This window comes from Thalassophryne amazonica, chromosome 1 (genome assembly GCF_902500255.1).
Source record: "Thalassophryne amazonica chromosome 1, fThaAma1.1, whole genome shotgun sequence".
Lineage (NCBI taxonomy): Eukaryota > Metazoa > Chordata > Actinopteri > Batrachoidiformes > Batrachoididae > Thalassophryne > Thalassophryne amazonica.
The window spans coordinates 36,827,869-36,851,357 of record NC_047103.1 but is presented as its reverse complement, the minus strand read 5'-3'; the positions used below and the strand labels follow the sequence as shown (position 1 = coordinate 36,851,357).

Below are 23,489 nucleotides of genomic sequence, written 5' to 3'. Positions count from 1 at the left end.
TTGAGTACAAAAAACTACTGCAAGTAATCATTCCACATATTTTATTAGCAGATTGTTATAACATATGAGCACCTCATCATGATTAAAGATCATGTAGAATTCATGTCAGACATTAAAAGGAAGCAAATTAAAGAAAAAAACAAAAACAAAAAATAATGCATCATCTAACAAAACTGAAAGGAAGACAAATAGACCCCATAAAGGCTGATTCCTCATCAGACTGCCGTCACCGTCTACAGGTTACAAAACAAACAGCCAAATTTAGAGCACCAACATTGTGACTCAATCCACAACCGGACCCGTCTCATGTCTGAATGTAGGAGTTCCTCCACCAGCTCATTCTTCCGTCTGAGTTGCCATCTTGAGCAGGCTGTCCTTTGGGAATATGTAGAGCCTCCAGCCCTCCGTCTGAGATAAGTCTTGAGCACCACGCCGCTTGTAAAACTCAATTGTCTCCTTGTTGTCCTCTGCCACCACAAACTTAATTTCCACACAGCCGTTCATGTTTGCCAGCTGGAACAGAGGAGCACAGGTGATACATATGTGGAGCTGTGAGCGATGTACATATTTGGCCACAAAACGAAAATTTTTTCTCTTCAGTAACTTGCGTTATCATTTCTTGAATTTAACAAAATTTGCCTTCTCACATATGATTTTACAGAAGCCTTTGTAAAATCATATTGACATGAACAATATCCTTTAAATAAAATGAACAAAAATAATCAAAAAATGCAGCATCTTTACATGCAATCCACTATAGCCAAATAATTTTAATTGACGCAATGATTCAATGAAATAATTCACTGCACAGTATTATGGCTGTCATCAATTGTGCAAACATGCTGCATTCATTTCATTTCATTTCATTCATCAATTTGTGTTGTTCATGGTAATTTCATTTCAAGGACACTGTTCGTGTTATACTTAAATTGTTGAGTAAAATTATTTTATCTTGTTTTACATGGTGTTTTATGTGTTCTCTTGAAACTGTATTTGTCTTGTGATGGTGTTGTAATACTGTCTTTCTATAGCCAGAACCACATTACACATTGATCAGACATGAGTCAGTTTTTCACAAGGATTTGCAACACCGGTTGTTAAATGATTTATAAGGATGTAGCTTGAGATATGCTATAATTTGCACATTGCAGAGGATGAAAAATATTATAGAAAATCTGTCAAATACTGTTTGAGTGAACTTTTATGAGTTTAGAAATATGTGGTGGGGGGTGACCTCTTATAGACATGTCCAGTTACGTTAATTGTCCTGGGTTGGGAATAAAAAAATAAATTATGCTGCAGATGTGGCTAGTCATGGTGTAGAACACAACTAGTTCAATGGATCAATTCATTCCTGTCCAGATTAGCCAATGACTGTTATGCAACATCATCAAGGCACACACCCCTCAGCAACATGAGTAATGAAATATCCAAATGAATAAATGTGGGCAGAAAATGATAAGGAAAGAAATTTAGAAGTAATTAATGAGAATAAGTCAGGAAAAATGGCAGAGGTTAATGTAAAAAAAAAAAGTCAAAATAATTTTATTTATTTTTCAATTCCTGTACATATTTTTTTATTTTCAAATCAACTTTCATATTGATTTGATAACTGTGGATTTAATTCCTACATCATTTATAACTGCATTTATTTATTCATTCACTTCCAATAATGGCAGGTTTGTTCATCCAAAGTGTGTCCTTCCATTTTCAACTAAATGAGCCATGCTGAATGGAGCACGTTCATAAAATACTCACGTCACTGAGGTTTCTCAGGATATCTGAGCCAATGCCCTTCCCTAGGAAGAAAGAAGCAGGAAAACAACTTATTATTAAGGAGCAGTTAGTTACAAGATGATGGTAACTTGGTCTGGACAAGAACATATCAATGTTTTTTTTTTTACCTCTGTACTCCTCCATTACGTAGAAATCTTCCAGGCAGATCTCCTTGCCAACCCAGGTGTCATAACTGAAGTAGTACATGGCAAAACCCACCACCTTTGGATCTGACATACAACAACATGTTGGAGTTTAAGACACATGCCTTACATTTTGTCTTTTTTTTAATTAAATGGGCTATTATGAGTATTCTGATAAGGTTTCTTTCAAATATATATATATATATATCGTGGACAGAGCTGTGGAAGTCTGAACCACATCGGATAAAGTCCCTGGTTCAGTTGGTCTATGATGTTCTCCCCAGTCCGTCCAACCTCTTCCGCTGGAGCCTGGCAGACACTCCACTGTGCCCAATCTGCCAGGGAGGAGGATCGCTGGAGCCCATCTTGAGTTGTTGCCCAAGAGCACTGGGAGATGGGCTCTACCATTGGTGACATGACCAGGTGCTGAAGGTTAATGCAGAGGTCATCAGCACAGGGATCTCAAGCAGCAGGCAACAGCAACCAGCAGGGTATTCCATCACCTTTGTAAAGGCTGGGGAGAAACCACGGCAGAGCCTAAGACCAACAGGAGGGCTGCTGGCAACAGCGCGGAACTGGCAACTGAAGGTTGACCTCGGGAGCTTAAATTCCCAGAAAACATTGCAGTGACCACACTCAGGCTGGACATAGTCCTGGTGTCAGAAACAACAAGGCAAGTGGTCCTGCTGGAGTTGACTGTTCCCTGGGAAGACCAGATGGAGGAGGCCTTTGAGAGGAAAAGGGCCAAGTATGAGGAGCTGGCAAGCGAATGCCGAAGCAGGGGATGGAGGACTCGATGCAACCCCATTTAGGTCTACTGCAGAGGATTTGTTGGCCAGTCACTCATCAGAGCACTCAAGAAGCTGGGAGTGAAGGGACTGCATTGCAGAAGAGCCATCAAAAACATCACTGACGCGTCAGAAAAGGCATCAAGATGGCTGTGGATCAAACGGGGTGATCCGTGGGCCGTTAAGCTACTCAGACACAAGCGAGGGCCTGATCACCCCTGGCTGGGTCACCTGGGCGAAGGTGTATGATGTTGAGAGACCCGAAACACCCAATGAGCCAGGGTACCACTGTTGCTCTGGGGGTTGGTAAGGTTAGACCTTACCTGTGTGAAACGCTTTGAGGCAACTCTGTTGTGATTTGGCGCTATATAAATGAAAATAAATTGAAATTGAAAATTGAAATTGGTACATCACTGAAGATGTGTCTGAGTTGCACCAAAAGTGTTTGTGAAAACCATATATATACTGTGTATATATATATATATATATATATATATATATATATAAGAATTAAACAATTTACAGTAAAAACACACAAACATTACAAGGGCTTACAATACAACAACAGATGACATTACATAGGGGTCACTAACTACTACAACAAGACACAGACTAGACAAAGACAGGAAACAAAAGGACACTGACATGATCTGTGCATGAAGGTTAGCTTACATGAACTCAGTCAAAGGAGGACACACGGTAAAAAAAAAAACTACATGTACAATTCAATTGGAATAAGTTAATTAAAATTGCAAGTCTAATTTCATATATTTATATATTTTAGAAACCATAACTTTAAGAAGAATAACTTATAAAGTGCTGTAGTGCATTGCACAGTCCTACAGTTCTTCTTAGTGTCTACAATTGAGTTCATAATGCTCACATTTTTGATTTGATTTGAGCCACTCCTTTAAGTGACTTCTGAAGGCTTTAAAGCTTGGAGCCTCTCTCACTGTAGTTGGCAAAGCGTTCCATTGGAGACTGCCTTTGAAGGACAAAACATTTTGTGCAAAAGCTGTTTTTTGCACAGACACTTCACAGTCCCCTCTACTCATAGCCCTGGTGACCCCTGGACCAACTGTTCTGTATTTAATATAATTTGCAAGAGGTGGAGGAGCCAATCCATGTAAAATTTTATATATTCGACAAGCATTTTTAAATTTTATAAAATTTTCAAAACTAAATAAGCTATACTTTGTTAAAATTTTGCAGTGACGATACGAAAATGGTCTTTTATCTAAAATTTTCGGTGCTCTTTTATAAAGCCTTTCAATCGGTTTTAAAATGGTCACACCAGCTGGTTATGCAGTAACCTACATGAGAAAAAACCATACAGTACAAGAACATCATAGCCACTTGATCTGTCATTGACCTCCTTATTTGATTGAAGTTAAACACATTGTATTTAATTATTTTAGTTATGATTTTAATATGATTTTTAAAAGAGAGTGTCGAGTCCAGCAACACTCCCAAATATTTGAATTCTTTAACTAACTGCAGTTCATCATCTCCAATGTACACATTGGATCGCTCAGTATTGGAAGCCTTTTTTGAAAAATACATACAGACAGTTTTCTGTATGTTTAATTTCAGATATGATCCCTTAAGCCAATTTAAAATATGCTTTAGGGCTGGCGTAAGAGTTTGAGCTGCTGCCTCAGGTGATCTTGCACTTATGTAGATTACTGCATCATCAGCGTAAAGTTGTATGTCCACATCCTCACAAACATTTGGTAGGTCATTAATGACTAATGAAAATAAAATGGGCCCCAGGATAGATCCTTGGGGGACTCCTAGTGCACAATCTAAGTAGGGGGATTTAATACCATTAACCACAGTGGCTTGTTTTCTATTTGATAAATAAGATGCCATCCATTTTATGGCATGCTCAGAAAAATTAAAAAATTGCAACTTTAATAATAAAATATTATGATTCACTAGATCAAATGCTTTACGCAAATCTAAGAAAACTGCTCCTACACAACTGTTTTTATCCAAATGACTTTTCACTTTTTCAGTGAACATTGTTATGGCAGTCTCAGTTGAATAGTAAGTACGAAAACCAAATTGCATGGGATGCAGAGTAGTTTGGCCACTTTGTAGATGTTGAATCAACTGCTTGGTGACCCACTTTTCAAGGACTTTAGAAAAGACTGACAGTATGCTAATTGGTCTGTAGTTATTAATATTTTTGTCACCTGCCTTAAAAATCGGGGTAACTGTGGCCATCTTCCATGTCTGTGGTACAATGGAATGCTCAACTGACAAATTTATTAAATGCGTAACTGGATATGCTAGAGCCATTTTATGTGTTTTTAGAAATCCAACATCAAAGCCATGATGGTCTTTAGCTTTGGACTCCTTCATGGCATTTATAATCTTTAGAGTTTCACCTCTGATATTGGTTCTGTATTAAACGTTTGTGCACTGGAATATTGTAGGTTATTTCAGGTGATATGAAACTTACTGCCATCTCTTCAGCAGAGCGTTGAAATTATAAATTCAGCTCTTTTGCTAAGATCGTAGGATCATTCACAAGCTGGTTATTAATTTTCAATTCCAAATCATTTACATCTTTCGTTTTCTGCCTCACTAAAAGTTTGTTAATATTCTGGCAATATTCCTTAGACTCAAACTGATAGCAAATCTCTACAACTTGATATAAATTAATTAAAAATATAAAAGCCAAGATGATGGGTTGCATAGGTAATGGCCCCTTTGGTATAATACTAAATAATCAATTTTATTGCCAGTTTTCTTCAGACAAGTCAGGGGATGGATACATGAACATTTCCAAGTCACTGAATATGTCCTGAACTTTATTTACATCAGTTATGAAGAAATACAAACAGTACGGCACTCTATTGTAAATCTCTGTGGAGTAGACAGTTCTCAAAAACTGAGGGACTGTGCAAGAAGGAGAAGAGTGAGGAAAGCCACCAAGACAACCCAGAAGAAGCTACAGGCTTCTCTGGTTGTGACTGGAGAAATTGTGCATCGTGCATGTTTTGCATTTTGTATCACCAGTTCTACAACTTCAGGATGAAATGGTATATACGAGGATTTTATTAAAAAGAAGACCTGAAAGTTCAGCTACAAATTGCCAGAAGGTACATCTGAGATGCAAGCCTAGATTTAATGTTTTGGTTAAATAAAATCCTCCTCTATACCAGATAAGAAAAATAAATAAAACAACACTGCAGGGTTTAATATGTCACTTCAGAATTTGAAGACTATAACTGACTGCTGTCATGAATATACTGTTTCACTTTTACTGCAGCGTGTGGTGGAATAAATGGAAGTTAAAATTACAAATCTTCATATTTCTGGTAAAGATCAGTTGTGTAAAATTCATTATTATATGGCTGCGACACTACACGCGCTCTGATTGGCTGATTACCGGTTGGATATTTTCCCATATCAGACCGGTTTCCACGACAATCAGTCCGAAACACGTATTTTCTTTACAAACCAGAAGCTAAAAACGCAATTAGAAAAAGCAAGTCAGACATGAATGTACTCCATAAATATCTAAACAGCTTCTGAAAAAGCACACAGATTGAAAGCTTACCAGCTAACGACCGGACCACCTGTTAGCAAGTTCCTGTCTGATCTGGTGTTCTGTCGGGACACCGGCTGTCAGCACGGAGGTGAGCTGAGATGAGCCACTGCTCAGTTCGGCTTTAGAGCTCTGAAGTGAGCAGAGGAGGTGAAGCATACTCTCACGCTTGCCACCACTAGCTTAACCTACGGCAAGCTAAAAGTGGACGCTCTTGTTTTGGCTGAACAACTGTCCAGTTTCTGGACATTCTGTGTTAGTACGCACCCGTGGCTGACGTGCTTGATGAATTCCTGTGCAAAACGTAGTTCCCAGATAATTGTGATATATTCCTGTGAGATGATGAGTATATCTCTTCTAAATTAATTCCAAAATTTACCAGTAATAAAATGATAAAGTTAACTGAAGTTATAACAGTGGCCATAATAAATATTTAAGAAACTTAAAGTTCATGAGCAACTTCACCTGTTATTGCTCATGCACACTGTAAACATTGACACGATGGAGTTTGAAGCGGAAGAGTTCAGAAAAGATATGACTGGAATGTTTTGATTACCATTTACAGTTGGCGATGAAAGACTTGGGCGTTAACTTTGTGTTAAAGTCAGAACAACAATCTGCACTGAAAGAGATCTATCTGAGAAGAGACACATTTTGTGTGTTGTTGCTCCAATGAGAGCGGCACGCTGAGCAGGGTGGAGGTGAAGTCGTTCTTTTTTACAAAAAACAAACAAAAAAACGCTTCACTTCCACTCTGACTATGAGCTCTGTCTACGAGCCGTCAGCAGCTTTCATATTTGGGCGTTCAAATGTTTTTAATATATATATATATACAGTAGTGTTCAGAATAATAGTAGTGCTATGTGACTAAAAAGATTAATCCAGGTTTTGAGTATATTTCTTATTGTTACATGGGAAACAAGGTACCAGTAGATTCAGTAGATTCTCACAAATCCAACAAGACCAAGCATTCATGATATGCACACTCTTAAGGCTATGAAATTGGGCTATTAGTAAAAAAAAAAAAAAGTAGAAAAGGGGGTGTTCACAATAATAGTAGCATCTGCTGTTGACGCTACAAACTCAAAACTATTATGTTCAAACTGCTTTTTTAGCAATCCTGTGAATCACTAAACTAGTATTTAGTTGTATAACCACAGTTTGTCATGATTTCTTCACATCTGCAAGGCATGGAGTCAACCATCTTGTGGCACCTTTCAGGTGTTATTCCACTCCAAGATTCTTTAACAACATTCCACAATTCATTCACATTTCTTGGTTTTGATCAGAAACAGCTTTTTTGATGTCACCCCACAAATTCTCAATTGGATTTAGGTTCAGGGATTGGGCAGACCACTCCAAAACATTAATTTTGTTGGTTCGGAACCAAGATTTTGCTCGTTTACTAGTGTGCTTGGGGTCATTGCCTTGTTAAAACACCCATTTCAAGGGCATGTCTTCTTCAGCATAAGGCAACATGACCTCTTCAAGTATTTTGACATATCCAAACTGATCCATGATACCTGGTATGCGATATATAGGCCCAACACCATAGTAGGAGAAACATGCCCATATCATGATGCTTGCACCACCATGCTTCACTGTCTTCACTGTGGACTGTGGCTTGAATTCAGAGTTTCGGGGTCATCTCACAAACTGTCTGCGGCCCTTGGACCCAAAAAGAACAATTTTACTCTCATCAGTCAACAAAATATTCCTCCATTTCTCTTTAGGCCATTTGATGTGTTCTTTGGCAAATTGTTATCTCTTCTGCACATGTCTTTTGCACTCAACAAAAATATAAACGCAACACTTTTGGTTTTGCTCCCATTTTGTATGAGATGAACTCAAAGATCTAAAACTTTTTCCACATACACAATATCACCATTTCCCTCAAATATTGTTCACAAACCAGTCTAAATCTGTGATAGTGAGCACTTCTCCTTTGCTGAGATAATCCATCCCACCTCACAGGTGTGCCATATCAAGATGCTGATTAGACACCATGATTAGTGCACAGGTGTGCCTTAGACTACCCACAATAAAAGGCCACTCTGAAAGGTGCAGTTTTATCACACAGCACAATGCCACAGATGTCGCAAGATTTGAGGGAGCGTGCAATTGGCATGCTGACAGCAGGAATGTCAACCAGAGCTGTTGCTCGTGTATTGAATGTTCATTTCTCTACCATAAACCGTCTCCAAAGGCGTTTCAGAGAATTTGGCAGTACATCCAACCAGCCTCACAACCGCAGACCACGTGTAACCACACCAGCCCAGGACCTCCACATCCAGCATGTTCACCTCCAAGATCATCTGAGACCAGCCACTCGGACAGCTGCTGAAACAATCGGTTTGCATAACCAAAGAATTTCTGCACAAACTGTCAGAAACTGTCTCAGGGAAGCTCATCTGCATGCTCATCGTCCTCATCGGGGTCTTGACCTGACTCCAGTTCGTCATCGCAACTTCGCACAGCCATTGAAGAGGAGTGGACCAACATTCCACAGGCCACAATTGACAACCTGATCAACTTTATGCGAAGGAGATGTGTTGCACTGCATGAAGCAAATGGTGGTCACACCAGATACTGACTGGTATCCCCCCCCCAATAAAACAAAACTGCACCTTTCAGAGTGGCCTTTTATTGTGGACAGTCTAAGGCACACCTGTGCACTAATCATGGTGTCTAATCAGCATCTTGATATGGCACACCTGTGAGGTGGGATGGATTATCTCAGCAAAGGAGAAGTGCTCACTATCACAGATTTAGACTGGTTTGTGAACAATATTTGAGGGAAATGGTGATATTGTGTATGTGGAAAAAGTTTTAGATCTTTGAGTTCATCTCATACAAAATGGGAGCAAAACCAAAAGTGTTGCATTTATATTTTTGTTGAGTATATTTAACAGAGGGACTTTGCGGGGGATTCTTGCAAATAAATTAGCCTCACACAGGCGTCTTCTAACTGTCACAGCACTTACAGGTCACTCCAGACTGTCTTTGATCATCCTGGAGCTGATCAATGGGTGAGCCTTTGCCATTCTGGTTATTCTTCTATCTATTTTGATGGTTGTTTTCCGTTTTCTTCCATGCGTCTCTGTTTTTTTTGTCCATTTTAAAGCATTGGAGATCACTGTAGATGAACAGCCTATAATTTTTTTCACCTGCGTATAAGCTTTCCCCTCTCCAATCAACTTTTTAATCAAACTACGCTGTTCTTCTGAACAATGTCTTGAACGTCCCATTTTCCTCAGGCTTTCAAAGAGAAAAGCATGTTCAACAGGTGCTGGCTTCATCCTTAAATAGGGGACACCTGATTCACACCTGTTTGTTCCACAAAACTGACGAACTCACTGACTGAATGCCACACTGCTATTATTGTGAACACCCCCTTTTCTACTTTTTTTTTTACTAATAGCCAAATTTCATAGCTTTAACAGTGTGCATATCATGAATGCTTGGTCTTGATAGATTTGTGAGAATCTACTGGTATTTTGTTTCCCATGTAACGATAAGAAATATACTCAAAACCTGGATTAATCTTTTTAGTCAAATAGCACTACTATTATTCTGAACACTACTGTGTGTGTGTGTGTGTGTGTGTGTATATATATATATATATATACACGAGGTCTATTAGAAAAGTATTGGACCTTTTTATTTTTTGTGAAAACCATATGGATTTGAATCACGTGTGTGTGCTCCTGCCAGTTTAAAGACCGCCCACAGCGTCTGAGAGCGCGGCGCACTCCAAGCGCCCATCGACAGGCTGCCACCCCGCTGAAACAACCAGATCATTTCCAACGTGAAGGCTTTGTTGATCTGGGATGTCGTCTGACTTCCACAAAAAAGGCATAAGGCGTGGACATCAGTACTTTTCCGGCACATTCCACTGTAACAGGAGTTTTCTTCATGGAAAAAGAAGCGGATGGATGCACCACCGTGCCGTTCATGGTGTGGGACAAAACCACCTCCGTGTTGGTCTCACAGGACGGCTTTGAGATGGATTTCAGACGGCTGTTGGTGGCTTTTTAGTCATGTGACTATCCGAGAAATTGTGCATGAGCTGGACATGCCCCAACATGTCCTGTGAGGCTTCATCACGGTGTTGCTTTGCGCCATGTGGCTCTGCTGCGATGCATGTCTGTCTCAATGTGCCGAAAAAGTGCTGATGTCCACGTCTTCCGCAATTCCTGTGCTAGTCAGAGGACGTCCCGGATAAAACACAGCGTCCAGTTTAGAAATGAACGGCACATTCCACTGTTACAGGAGTTTTTGTCATGGAAAGAGGAGCTCCAAATCGTTCAGACATTTATTCGCAATAAAAATCTGACGAGAGGGGTGGACCACTGCTCACACAAAGCCTGCTCACAGGCGAATGACGCAACCGACAGGCGTGAAAAAACTCACCCATGCACACGAAGGTTCAAGCTTGGCTGATGCAATCACAAGTGATTCAAATCCATATGGTTTTTGCAAAAAATAAAAAGGTCCGATACTTTTCTAACAGACCTCGTATATATACATATATATATATATATACATATTATATATATATATATATATACACACACACAGTGAGGAACAGTTTCCTCACACAGTGAGGAAAATAAGTATTTGAACACCCTGCGATTTTGCAAGTTCTCCCACTTAGAAATCATGGAGGGGTCTGAAATTTTCATCTTAGGTGCATGTCCACTGTGAGAGACATAATCTAAAAATAACATCCAGAAATCACAATGTATGATTTTTTTAATAATTTATTTGTATGTTATTGCTGCAAATAAGTATTTGAACACCTGTAAAAAATCAATGTTAATATTTGGTACAGTAGCCTTTGTTTGCAATTACAGAGGTCAAACGTTTCCTGTAGTTTTTCACCAGGTTTGCACACACTGCAGCAGGGATTTTGGTCCACTCCTCCATACAGATCTTCTCTAGATCTTTCAGGTTTGGAGTTTGAGCTCCCTCCAAAGATTTTCTATTGAGTTCAGTTCTGGAGCGAGGCCAGGCCACTCCAGGACCTTGAAATGCTTCTTACAGAGCCCCTCCTTAGTTGCCCTGGCTGTGTGTTTGGAGTCATTGTCATGCTGGAAGACCCAGCCATGACCCATCTTCAATGCTCTTACTGAGGGAAGGAGGTTGCTTGCCAAAATCTCGCAATACATGACCCCATCCATCATCCCTTCAATACGGTGCAGTTGTCCTGTCCCCTTTGCAGAAGAGCACCCCCAGAGTATGATGTTTCCACCCCCATGGTTTTCTTGGGGTTGTTCTCATCCTCTAAACATGGTAAGTGGAGTTGATTCCAAAAAGCTTTATTCTGGTCTCATCTGACCACATGACCTTCTCCCATGCCTCCTCTGGATCATCCAGATGGTCACTGGTGAACTTCAAACGGGCCTGGACATGTACTGGCTTGAGCAGGGGGACCTTGCTGCCCTGCAGGATTTTAAACCATGACAGCATCATGTGTTACTAATGTAATCTTTGTGACTGTGGTCCCAGCTCTCTTCAAGTCATTGACCAGGTCCTCCTGTGTAGTTCTGAGCTTTCTCAGAATCATCCTTACCCCACAAAGTGAGATCTTGCATGGAATCCCAGACTGAGGGAGATTGACAGTCATCTTGTGTTTCTTCCACTTTCTAATAAATAATCATAACAGTTGTTGTCTTCTACCAAGCTGCTTGCCTGTTGTCCTGTAGTCCATCCCAGGCTTGTGCAGGTCTACAGTTTTGACCCTGGTATCCTTAGACAGCTCTTTGGTCTTGGCTATGGTGGACAGGTTGGAGTGTGATTGATTGTGTGTGAACAGGTGTCTTTTATGCAATTAATACAGGTAAAGAGTGCAGAATAAGAGGGCTTCTTAAAGAAACACTAACAGGTCTGTAAGAGCCAGAATTCTTGCTGGTTGGTAGGTGTTCAAATACTTATTTGCAGCAGTAACATACAAATAAATTATTAAAAAAAAATCATACATTGTAATTTCCGGATTTTGTTTTTTTTTAGATTATGTCTCTCACAGTGGACATGCACCTAAGATGAAAATTTCACACCCCTCCATGATTTCTAAGTGGGAGAACTTGCAAAACTGCAGAGTGTTCAAATACTTATTTTCCTCACTGTATAAATAAAAAATATATATATATATAAAATAAAATAAAATATATATATACTGTATATATATATATATATATATATATCAGCTTGGGACTCCGACGAGGGCGGTCACATCTCCTCCACTCTCCCTTACCTCTGCTTTCTGCTTTAACCCTCAAGTCCCTATTTCACCAGTCTGTGAATTCCTCAAATTATATCGGATACTGGATCTATTGGACTACTATTGGATTTACCATGGAATTGATCAGCTGGTCTCTGAACGCTATTGACACCATTTTTTCTACAAGAAGGTCAGGACCGGGGGATCCTACCTGCCCAGATGGAACGTATCCTGCGGGCTATGTTCTTGACTCCTGGAGCTCTTGGCATGTGGCATGCTTGGCACCTTTCTCCATTGAGGACGTCGAGGATTTATTCATTTTTGATCTTATGGTAGCAGGGCTGGTACTTTTTGGCTTATGTGCTACCCTGATCTACCAGAAAATTGGCAAGATGGCTGCATCAAGAACCACGGCCCCTCGCTTGTCCATCATGATTAACGAGGTTGGCAAGGCAGTGCATTCTCAGACTGTGATGACTCCTGAACTCAGACGCAAATTGGATGACATTTTGGAGCAGATGCGTGCCTTGCAGTTGAAGTTGAAGGTTTCGGAATATTCTTAATTCATAATTGGGATTTGGTTGTTCAAGTGAAACTGTTAAAAAGTGTTTTTCACTGCTCAACCACAACCCTCCAGGCTTATCGAGCCTGAAGGACAAATTGCCCACTGTTTACCTCCAGAGGAATTTATTCAGGTCTTGGTGAGATTATTCGGCTCCATTCTTATCTCAACCCACAAAGACAATAAACTGACAGACTTACACATGGACAAAAGACTGAAGCATGCTCCATTTTTCCCTTCACCTCCCTTCCTGCTCCCCCCATCACACACCCCATCCCAGCCACCTCTTACGCCACCCCTTCCCCTGTGGGGGCTGCAAGGTTTTTAGCTGTGGCAGGTCCCCGTTCCCCCCAAGCTGGCAGCAGCGCGACTCCAGTTGCAGCGGCTACCACACACTCACATTGCCTCAATTTGGAAAACGGACTGTTTCAAGTTTAGTGCACATAAACAATGTCAAATGTATATGTGTTGTCTTAATTCTGATGTGTGCCATTATTACGGTAAACAAGTAATAATTGTGGATTAATTGCTGTTTGTCTGTGGAATGTGACTGTGGAAATCTCGTTGTAATGACAATGATAATAAAGCTATCCATCCATATATATATATATATATATATATATATATATATATATATATAAAATAAATTATTAACCTCACTTGCTCGGTCTGTACGGGGATATCAGACCTTGGTGTTTTTTGCACAGACCTCGCTGACGCTCGATCCATACTTATACCTTGGTTTAATTGATATTTCCCCTATGTGGGGTGTGCGTGGATTTTTTTTTTTTTTCACTGAGACACTGAAGGATTGTACATTTTTACCTTGACCAAGGCAGCTATGTTTTTGTTTTGGGTTATTCATTGTTAGTAGAATGAATCAAAGAGGTGTGAATTAGTTTATTGTTTTGATTTTGTTTATTGTGTTTTTTTAGAAACATTGTGAGAATTTTGTTTGATCCAGGACTTTCTTCTCCATTTCTGTAAAATTTTTAGACATTCTCTTCATTTTTCTATCACGCGCCAGCCTCCTTGTAATCCAGAACAGAGACGACACCTGTCCTGCAGCAAATCAGTCACGTGATTGAAAACCCTCTACAGACGCTGTATTGAAAATCGTAACGGTCCAAAATTATAGCGTAAGTGGCCGTAACGCAAGTCTGCGCTAGCTAGAACCCTGGATAATATCATAACATGCATTAAAATTGCACATTCCACCGTTACAGGAGTTTTTTTTGTTCATGGAAAAAGAAGCCGAGGGACGCGCCACCATGCCGCTCTTGATGCGGCACAAAACCACTTCGGTGTTGGTCTCTCAGGACGGCTTTCAGACGGATTCCGGTTGCTTTTCTGTCGTGTGAATATCCGAGAAATTGAGCTTGAGCTGGACAAGCCCCAACATGTCCTGTGAAGCTTCATCACGGCGTTTCTTTGCGCCGAGCGGCTGCACCACGACGCGCTGAACTCCTCCGCACGTCTGTCTTAATGTGCCGAAAAAGTGCTGATGTCCACGTCTTTTCACAATTCCTGTGCTAGTCAGAGGACATACCGGATCAAGACAGCGTCCAGTTTAGAAATGAACGGCACATTTCACTGTTACAGGAGTTTTTGTCATGGAAAGAGGAACAAAGGCGGAGGAATTACGCGCGTCGCGGCGGAGCTGCATGGCGAAAAGAAACGCCGTGATGAAGCCTCACAGGACATGTTCTGGCATGTCCAGCTCATGCACAATCACAATCGGATATTCACACGACTGGAAAGCAACTCAGCAGTTGTGGGCCGTCCTTAAAGGGGCAGTAACACTCCTTAATCTGTTTAATCCCCATAAAATCGTCCCTGAAAGCCATATTAATTTTTCGAACGGTGTCCACCTGGAGGTCTCTTACAGTTTCTGGAAAAAAATTGATGCAGCAAAGATCCAAATCGTTCAGACATTTATTCACAATAAAAAATAGACGAGAGGGGTAGACCACACCTCACTCAAACCCTGCTCACAGGCGAATGAAGCAACCGACAGGCATGAAAAAACTCACGCATGCGCACGAGGGTTCAAGCTTGGCTGACGCAGTCACACGTGATTCAAATCCATATGGTTTTTGAAAAAAATAATAAGGTCGGATACTTTCTAACAGACCTCATATATATATATATATATATATATATATATATATATATATATATATATATATATATATGTGTGTGTGTGTGTGTGTGTGTGTGGTTACAGATTAAAGATGTTTTCTGTAACCCCTTTAAAAGGAGGAGAAGTGTCTTATACCATCAGTACTGCTCTCTCCCTGGACTTCAGCAAGGACACAGTGATAAAAAGGAATGTCACCAAAGCCGTCTTCAAGGAGTTCTGCAACCAACAAAAGTTTGTCATTTTTGGAGCACACAAATCAGTGAATCGTGTTTAAAGTTATGGTTACCATCATTAATAGCTCACGTTTTTCAGTTAACTTCACATGTTCCTCCATCCCTTCATATTTTGCAAGCTCCTGTGGTAGAGAGAGAAATATATACGAGGGCTGTCAATAAAGTATAGGTCCTTTTTACTTTTTTCAAAAACTATATGGATTTCATTCATATGTTTTTATGTCAGACATGCTTGAACCCTCGTGCGCATGCGTGAGTTTTTCCACGCCTGTCGGTGACGTCATTCGCCTGTGAGCACTCCTTGTGGGAGGAGTCGTCCAGCCCCTCGTCGGAATTCCTTTGTCTGAGAAGTTGCTGAGAGACTGGCGCTTTGTTTGATCAAACTTTTTTCTAAACCTGTGAGACACATCGAAGTGGACACGGTTCGAAAAATTAAGCTGGTTTTCAGTGAAAATTTTAACGGCTGATGAGAGATTTTGAGGTGATACTGTTGCTTTAAGGACTTCCCACGGTGCGAGACGTCGCGCAGCGCTCTCAGGCGCCGTCGTCAGCCTGTTTCAAGCTGAAAACCTCCACATTTCAGGCTCTATTGATCCAGGACGTCGTGAGAGAACAGAGAAGTTTCAGAAGAAGTCGGTTTCAGCATTTTATCCGGATATTCCACTGTTAAAGGAGATTTTTTTAATGAAAGACGTGCGGACGGGTCCGCGCGTCGGGACGCAGCCGGCGCGGTGCGGCGGCACAGGAAAAACACCTCCGTGTTGATAACCATTTGTAAAATCCAGGCGGCTTTTGATGGCTTTCAGTGGAGTGAGTATATGAGAAATTGTTTAACAGCTGGACATGTTCCAACTTGTCCTTAAGGCTTCCAACGGAGGTGTTTTTCCTGTGGCGGAGCGTCGCGGCGGCTGCGAGCTGACGCTGAAATCCGCGAATCTGCACCTTACTTTCAAATATGAGAGTAATTGAGGCATGTTTGATTAAGATATAATGTAAAATATACATTAAAAGGGGTTTTCAATGTGAAATTTAAATGGCCAGAAAATCTGTAATCTGGATCAGATCTGGATCAAATTTTGTCAGTTGATAAAGGATACTGCCCTACATAACAATCTCAAGTATGAAAGAAATGTAATCTTTTTTGGTGGAGTTGTGAGTTTTTGAAAATTTGTTCAATGTTAGAGATAAGGATTTTTCAAATTTTCCAAGATTTTTCCTGACTTTGACCTTTGACCTTGAAAACTGAATTTTCCCTATGAGGATATGAATCTATAGTAAAAATTTCACAATGATGTATGAAAAATTGTGGGCTCCAGACTGTTCACAAACAAACAAACAGCCAAACGGGCGAAACGATATACAGTGGTCCCTCGCTATAACGTGGTTCATCTTTCGTGGCCTCGCAGTTTCGCAGATTTTTTTAGTCCAATTTTGCATGCTTTTTTTTTTTTTTTTTACAGTGCATTGTGTTCTGCGCCCTCATCAAGCAGGCTGGTCGCAGCACCGCAAAGGGAGAGTACGTGCATTGTGTTCTGCGTGTCTGTTTATAAGAATCTTCTCGCCCAGAAGAAAAAAGAGCACCAACAACTACCCATAACTGTGTTTTTCACTCAGAAAAAGACACCTGCACCGAGGTGTCACTCAGTGGGAAAAGACGCGACAGCGGAGCAGCGCCACAACGAAGAGGCACGATCAGAGGAACTGTGAAATACTGGTCAGTCACTATTAATAATTTCTTATGTGTCCAACCTCGTATGTTGTGAAAGTGTAGTGACACGGACCCACAACAGGGGGCGCAAATGAACGGTCAATAGATGAGCCAAAAAGTAACAATTTAATGTTGTGAAATGTGCACAATGAAATACAGACAATCTCAGAATATAATTACAGTCAAATCACAAAGGTGACGTGTGGGCAGGCTCGAGGATAGAAGACGTCTGTCCTGAGAAGAGCCGGAACCACACGATTTCCGCCGCCACTGAACCTGGTGAATACTGGAGCCGCCAAGTCCCGAATTCCCAGGTGATCACCGTCCCCGACTGTCGGATCTGGTACTGCTGGCGAGAACAAAGACAGTCAAGTGTAGGTGTGTGCACACCCAGTAACAACAACTGTGGGAATGCCACCTCCACCTCTCACTCAATATGTAGCAGAGTACCGCAGTGATTCCTCAGGGAAAAAGAGTGCCGTCCAGCACTCACTCAGCTTCCACAGAAAGAAGGACCGGTACTCCTGCAAACACTCACAATATACAGATATATTGTAAAACAAATGGCTGAGGATATTACCTCCAAAGAAGTACGATATCTCGGCGATGAGGTGGAGATGACGTCTGGGTTTTATGGAGTGCGATGATGAAGAATGAGTGACAGCTGTCAGGAATTAATGAGTGACAGCTGTCACTCCCGGCTGTGCCCGTGGCGGCAGCGCCCTCTCGTGCCTGAAGCCCGCACTTCAGGCAGGGCGCCCTTTGGTGGTAGGCCAGCAGTACCTCCTCTTCTGGCAGCCCACACAACATCGTAGGTTGATTGTTAAAATTAAATTTGTTAGTTCTAAAAGCCATCATAATTATTTATAGGAAAACGTTCTATTTTTATTTCTCAAACAAATGTTTGGGCCTGAAAACAGGTTGGTCTTATTTTTCTACTAAGGTTTGAACTTTGAGAGTGTTTACACACGAGAGAAAAGTGAGAAAATGTTAATGCCTGTTTGAGAAAAGTGTATAAAGTGTGTAGTGAGGGGTTTTACAGCCTTAAAATGTCTATAATGCTGTCTACTTCACAGATTTCACCTATTGTGGACTATTTTTAGAACGTAACTCCCGCGATAAACGAGGGACCACTGTACATCTACATGAAAGGTTTATCTTTGACCCGTTGTGTGTGTTATGTGTCGACGCGGGTTGAGGAGCGGACCTGCGTCAGACGGAACCCAGCGCTAAAAATAACCAGAAAGCGGTTCCAATAACAAAACAATTTCTTTATTTCACCTGCTGGTGCATAATAAAGTGTAAAAACAAAAATAGCGTCCTTCTGGTGGAGTGAAGGCTGGCACGCTCTCCAGCGCCCAAAAGGATCGAAGCCCGGCGCTCCTGGACTCACCACTACCGCCAAACACCCCCCAGGTGGACACGACAAACTGACTCTCTGCGAAGGATAGAAGGGGTGAGGTAAGTCAGCAGTTACAACTAATATCCTTCAAAAGACACACACTATCAGCAACACATTCAGGTCTGTATTTTAAGCTTTATGCAAATGAGCAGCTTCTCACAACAGGTGGAGGATCACTTGTCCACATGCCACAGCAGTGAGAAGCAAGCTGCACCATTCTCATCACAATTCAAATATACTGCGTAACAAAATACCAAGTTACTATCAACAATTAGTCAAATACTTAATCACCTCTGATGTGTGCTGACAGCATGTGTCCCTCACCCTTCCTCCTTCACGGGCTCGATGTGTCAAACCCAGGCGCGGTCCTCAGCGTCTCACAAACGAACATCACAAGGTCGAGTTCCCGGCAGTTCTGCTTGAATCACACAATGACTTAAATGCAGAACGCCATCCAATTATCTGCTTCAGCTGAAAGTCTTTAAGGCTGCACGTGAGCACCATTCACAGGTGCTGCACATGATGTTGATGAGGGTGAAGGACTCTTCAGCCAGCACCTTCTCCACAGACAAATCAGTTTTCATGCCACCTGGAGAGCAAAGAAAAGAAAAGAATACCAAAATGTCCAGCCACACCCCCCAACACACAACAGTGTGACTGTCATGCCCAATTGCGCTGTTTGTGCTTGTGATGGAGGGCTGTATGTGGGGTTAATCTACTGTCTCGTGTCTTTTTTCTGATCAGTTGTTGGTTTGGTTTTGTGGTATGCAGGAGATCACTTGACCGAGGGTCTATACGTTCGAATAATAATTTAAAAAATACTGTCATCACTTTACTCGTCAGTCTCTTACAACGGTGTAGCCTAAATACACAAGCTTTCTAGGAGCGCACCCAATTCATTACGCGCGGTCAGAGGGACGTCCCCTCCAGTGCGCATTTTTTTTTGGGGGGGGGGGTGACCCCGCCCCCTGTGATAAACTCATCGCCCCCTTAATATTTTTTTTCTGGCGCCGGGCCTGGCATTCAGTGTAAAACCTGTGCCAAATCAACATGCAGATCCATCTCAGGTGTGCTGTGGCGGCCCGAGTGAACAGGTTTGAAACTCATATGCTGTGGCCCTACATCAATCAATCAATCAATTCAATCAATTTTTTTATATAGCGCCAAATCACAACAAACAGTTGCCCCAAGGCGCTTTATATTGTAAGGCAAGGCCATACAATAATTATGTAAAACCCCAACGGTCAAAACGACCCCCTGTGAGCAAGCACTTGGCTACAGTGGGAAGGAAAAACTCCCTTTTAACAGGAAGAAACCTCCAGCAGAACCAGGCTCAGGGAGGGGCAGTCTTCTGCTGGGACTGGTTGGGGCTGAGGGAGAGAACCAGGAAAAAGACATGCTGTGGAGGGGAGCAGAGATCGATCACTAATGATTAAATGCAGAGTGGTGCATACAGAGCAAAAAGAGAAAGAAACAGTGCATCATGGGAACCCCCCAGCAGTCTACGTCTATAGCAGCATAACTAAGGGATGGTTTAGGGTCATCTGATCCAGCCCTAACTATAAGCTTTAGCAAAAAGGAAAGTTTTAAGCCTAATCTTAAAAGTAGAGAGGGTGTCTGTCTCCCTGATCTGAATTGGGAGCTGATTCCACAGGAGAGGAGCCTGAAAGCTGAAGGCTCTACCTCCCATTCTACGCTTACAAACCCTAGGAACTACAAGTAAGCCTGCAGTCTAAGAGCGAAGCGCTCTATTGGGGTGATATGGTACTACGAGGTCCCTAAGATAAGATGGGACCTGATTATTCAAAACCTTATAAGTAAGAAGAAGAATTTTAAATTCTATTCTAGAATTAACAGGAAGCCAATGAAGAGAGGCCAATATGGGTGAGATATGCTCTCTCCTTCTAGTCCCCGTCAGTACTCTAGCTGCAGCATTTTGAATTAACTGAAGGCTTTTTAGGGAACTTTTAGGACAACCTGATAATAATGAATTACAATAGTCCAGCCTAGAGGAAATAAATGCATGAATTAGTTTTTCAGCATCACTCTGAGACAAGACCTTTGTTGTGAAAGTGTAGGTACACGGACCCACAACAGGGGGCGCAATGAACGGACAATGGAGAAAAGTAAAGAACAAGTTTTACTGTTGTGAAAAAGCACAACCAATACAACAATTAATAATTTGGAGGTGTAAGCCGAAATCTGCTGGTGTCGTGTGGGCAGGCTCGAAGGTAGGAGACGTCCGTCCCAGTCGAACCGGAACCACCCAGATCTCCTCTGCCACCGAAAAATTACTGGAACCGCCAAGTCCCGAATTCCCAGGTGGCCACTGCCTTCGCTCGTCGGATCCGGTACTGCTGGCGGGAAAGAGCACAAACACACAGGTAGGAATGCGACAGCACCCAGTAGATGGAGAGGGGCGAAGCCGCCTCCACCTCTTGTTACAATGAAGCAGGAAAGGTGAGTACTTATCCGAGCAAGTTGCTTTCTGTAATCAGCTGTCCTGAAAAGGTTTAGCAAGGTTTATCAGAATCTTTAATATATGTTTGCAGAGAAGGATTACCTTAAACTCAAGGCGATATCTCGGCACTGAGGTGGAGACGCCGTCCTACTGATATACCTCCGTGCTGAGTGGAACAGCTGTGTCCAGTGATGGGTGACAGCTGTCACCCAGGCTGCTCCCATAAGGTGGCAGCGCCCTCTGGTGCCTGGAGCCCGCACTCCAGGCAGGGCGCCCTCTGGTGGTGGTGGACCAGCAGTACCTCCTCTTCAGCGGCCCACACAACAACCTTTCTGATTTTAGAGATATTGCGTAAATGCAAAAAAGCAGTCCTACATATTTGTTTAATATGCGCTTTGAATGACATATCCTGATCAAAAATGACTCCAAGATTTCTCACAGTATTACTAGAGGTCAGGGTAATGCCATCCAGAGTAAGGATGTGGTTAGACACCATGTTTCTAAGATTTGTGGGGCCAAGTACAATAACTTCAGTTTTATCTGAGTTTAAAAGCAGGAAATTAGAGGTCATCCATGTCTTTATGTCTGTAAGACAATCCTGCAGTTTAGCTAATTGGTGTGTGTCCTCTGGCTTCATGGATAGATAAAGCTGGGTATCATCTGCGTAACAATGAAAATTTAAGCAATACCGTCTAATAATACTGCCTAAGGGAAGCATGCATAAAGTGAATAAAATTGGTCCTAGCACAGAACCTTGTGGAACTCCATAATTAACTTTAGTCTGTGAAGAAGATTCCCCATTTACATGAACAAATTGTAATCTATTAGACAAATATGATTCAAACCACCGCAGCGCAGTGCCTTTAATACCTATGGCATGCTCTAATCTCTGTAATAAAATTTTATGGTCAACAGTATCAAAAGCAGCACTGAGGTCTAACAGAACAAGCACAGAGATGAGTCCACTGTCTGAGGCCATAAGAAGATCATTTGTAACCTTCACTAATGCTGTTTCTGTACTATGATGAATTCTAAAACCTGACTGAAACTCTTCAAATAGACCATTCCTCTGCAGATGATCAGTTAGCTGTTTTTACAACTACCCTTTCAAGAATTTTTGAGAGAAAAGGAAGGTTGGAGATTGGCCTATAATTAGCTAAGATAGCTGGGTCAAGTGATGGCTTTTTAAGTAATGGTTTAATTACTGCCACCTTAAAAGCCTGTGGTACATAGCCAACTAACAAAGACAGATTGATCATATTTAAGATCGAAGCATTAAATAATGGTAGGGCTTCCTTGAGCAGCCTGGTAGGAATGGGGTCTAATAAACATGTTGATGGTTTGGATGAAGTAACTAATGAAAATAACTCAGACAGAACAATCGGAGAGAAAGAGTCTAACCAAATACCGGCATCACTGAAAGCAGCCAAAGATAACGATACGTCTTTGGGATGGTTATGAGTAATTTTTTCTCTAATAGTTAAAATTTTGTTAGCAAAGAAAGTCATGAAGTCATTACTAGTTAAAGTTAATGGAATACTCAGCTCAATAGAGCTCTGACTCTTTGTCAGCCTGGCTACAGTGCTGAAAAGAAACCTGGGGTTGTTCTTATTTTCTTCAATTAGTGATGAGTAGAAAGATGTCCTAGCTTTACGGAGGGCTTTTTTATGTTTTTATGTTGCCATCTTGGTGGTGCCTAACTATATTTTTGATTTAACGGCAGTTTGTGGCAGTCAATATTGCCTCCAAAATATGAGGACACTCATACACTTTTTTTGGTATACCTTGGCACACTGAATATCTTATCTGTTATCACCCAGTGGACACAACGTTAATTGTGTAACAACCAGACTGCAACCTCACAGCAGTGTTGTAGTTAAGTTCTGTGCTAGATGACTTCTGTGAAACCACTTGTAATAAACTTAACTGTTCGGCTACAATTAATTAAATAAAAAAATAAGTGGAAAAATTAATTGCAGAACTTCACAGATTACAGGGGATTACTCAATGATCCAAAAAAAGTTGAGAGCAATGAAATATATTGATGACCACATTTGGACGCTGATGTAAATTAAGTTGTAAACAAACACTGAATTCAACTGATTATTCCTAAATTACACTATATCATTAAATTATTGTTAATATTAACTTCAGTTACTTACATTGCACCGACCACCGACTACAATACAGCTATGATAAACCAGTTTTTATTTGTATATTTTTTGTACTTACCTTCACCATTCGTAATATATCAGGGACGTCCCTGGGTTCTGCTTTTCGCAATTTATAGTCCATTTTCTTCTTTTACACTTCTTTCCTTTCGTTCGAAGCTCTCTGTATGTGAAGTGAAAGATGAGTTGCTTCTTCATTCGCCTACAGTCGCTTTTCGTCCCACAGTCAGCCTCGGGTCCGGCCGCAGACAGACATCCAGTCACACTGAACCCATCAGGGTTGCTGCCGCTCGGTTTAATGCTGCCGCTTCTGGTTACCT

At 41.4% G+C, this 23,489-nt stretch overlaps 1 protein-coding gene across 1 annotated transcript; it reads right to left on the bottom strand.

Moving 5' to 3' along the window:
* Positions 1 to 24: 24 nt before the first annotated feature.
* LOC117508363 (diamine acetyltransferase 1-like) lies at positions 25 to 23,489 on the bottom strand. Its single transcript, XM_034168113.1, has 6 exons — positions 23,231 to 23,489; positions 15,498 to 15,549; positions 15,330 to 15,410; positions 1,905 to 2,006; positions 1,759 to 1,799; positions 25 to 513 (listed from the first exon to the last, which is right to left on the bottom strand). The coding sequence occupies exons 1-6, from the start codon at positions 23,291 to 23,293 to the stop codon at positions 337 to 339; spliced, it is 516 nt and encodes a 171-aa protein (XP_034024004.1). The 5' UTR covers positions 23,294 to 23,489; the 3' UTR covers positions 25 to 336.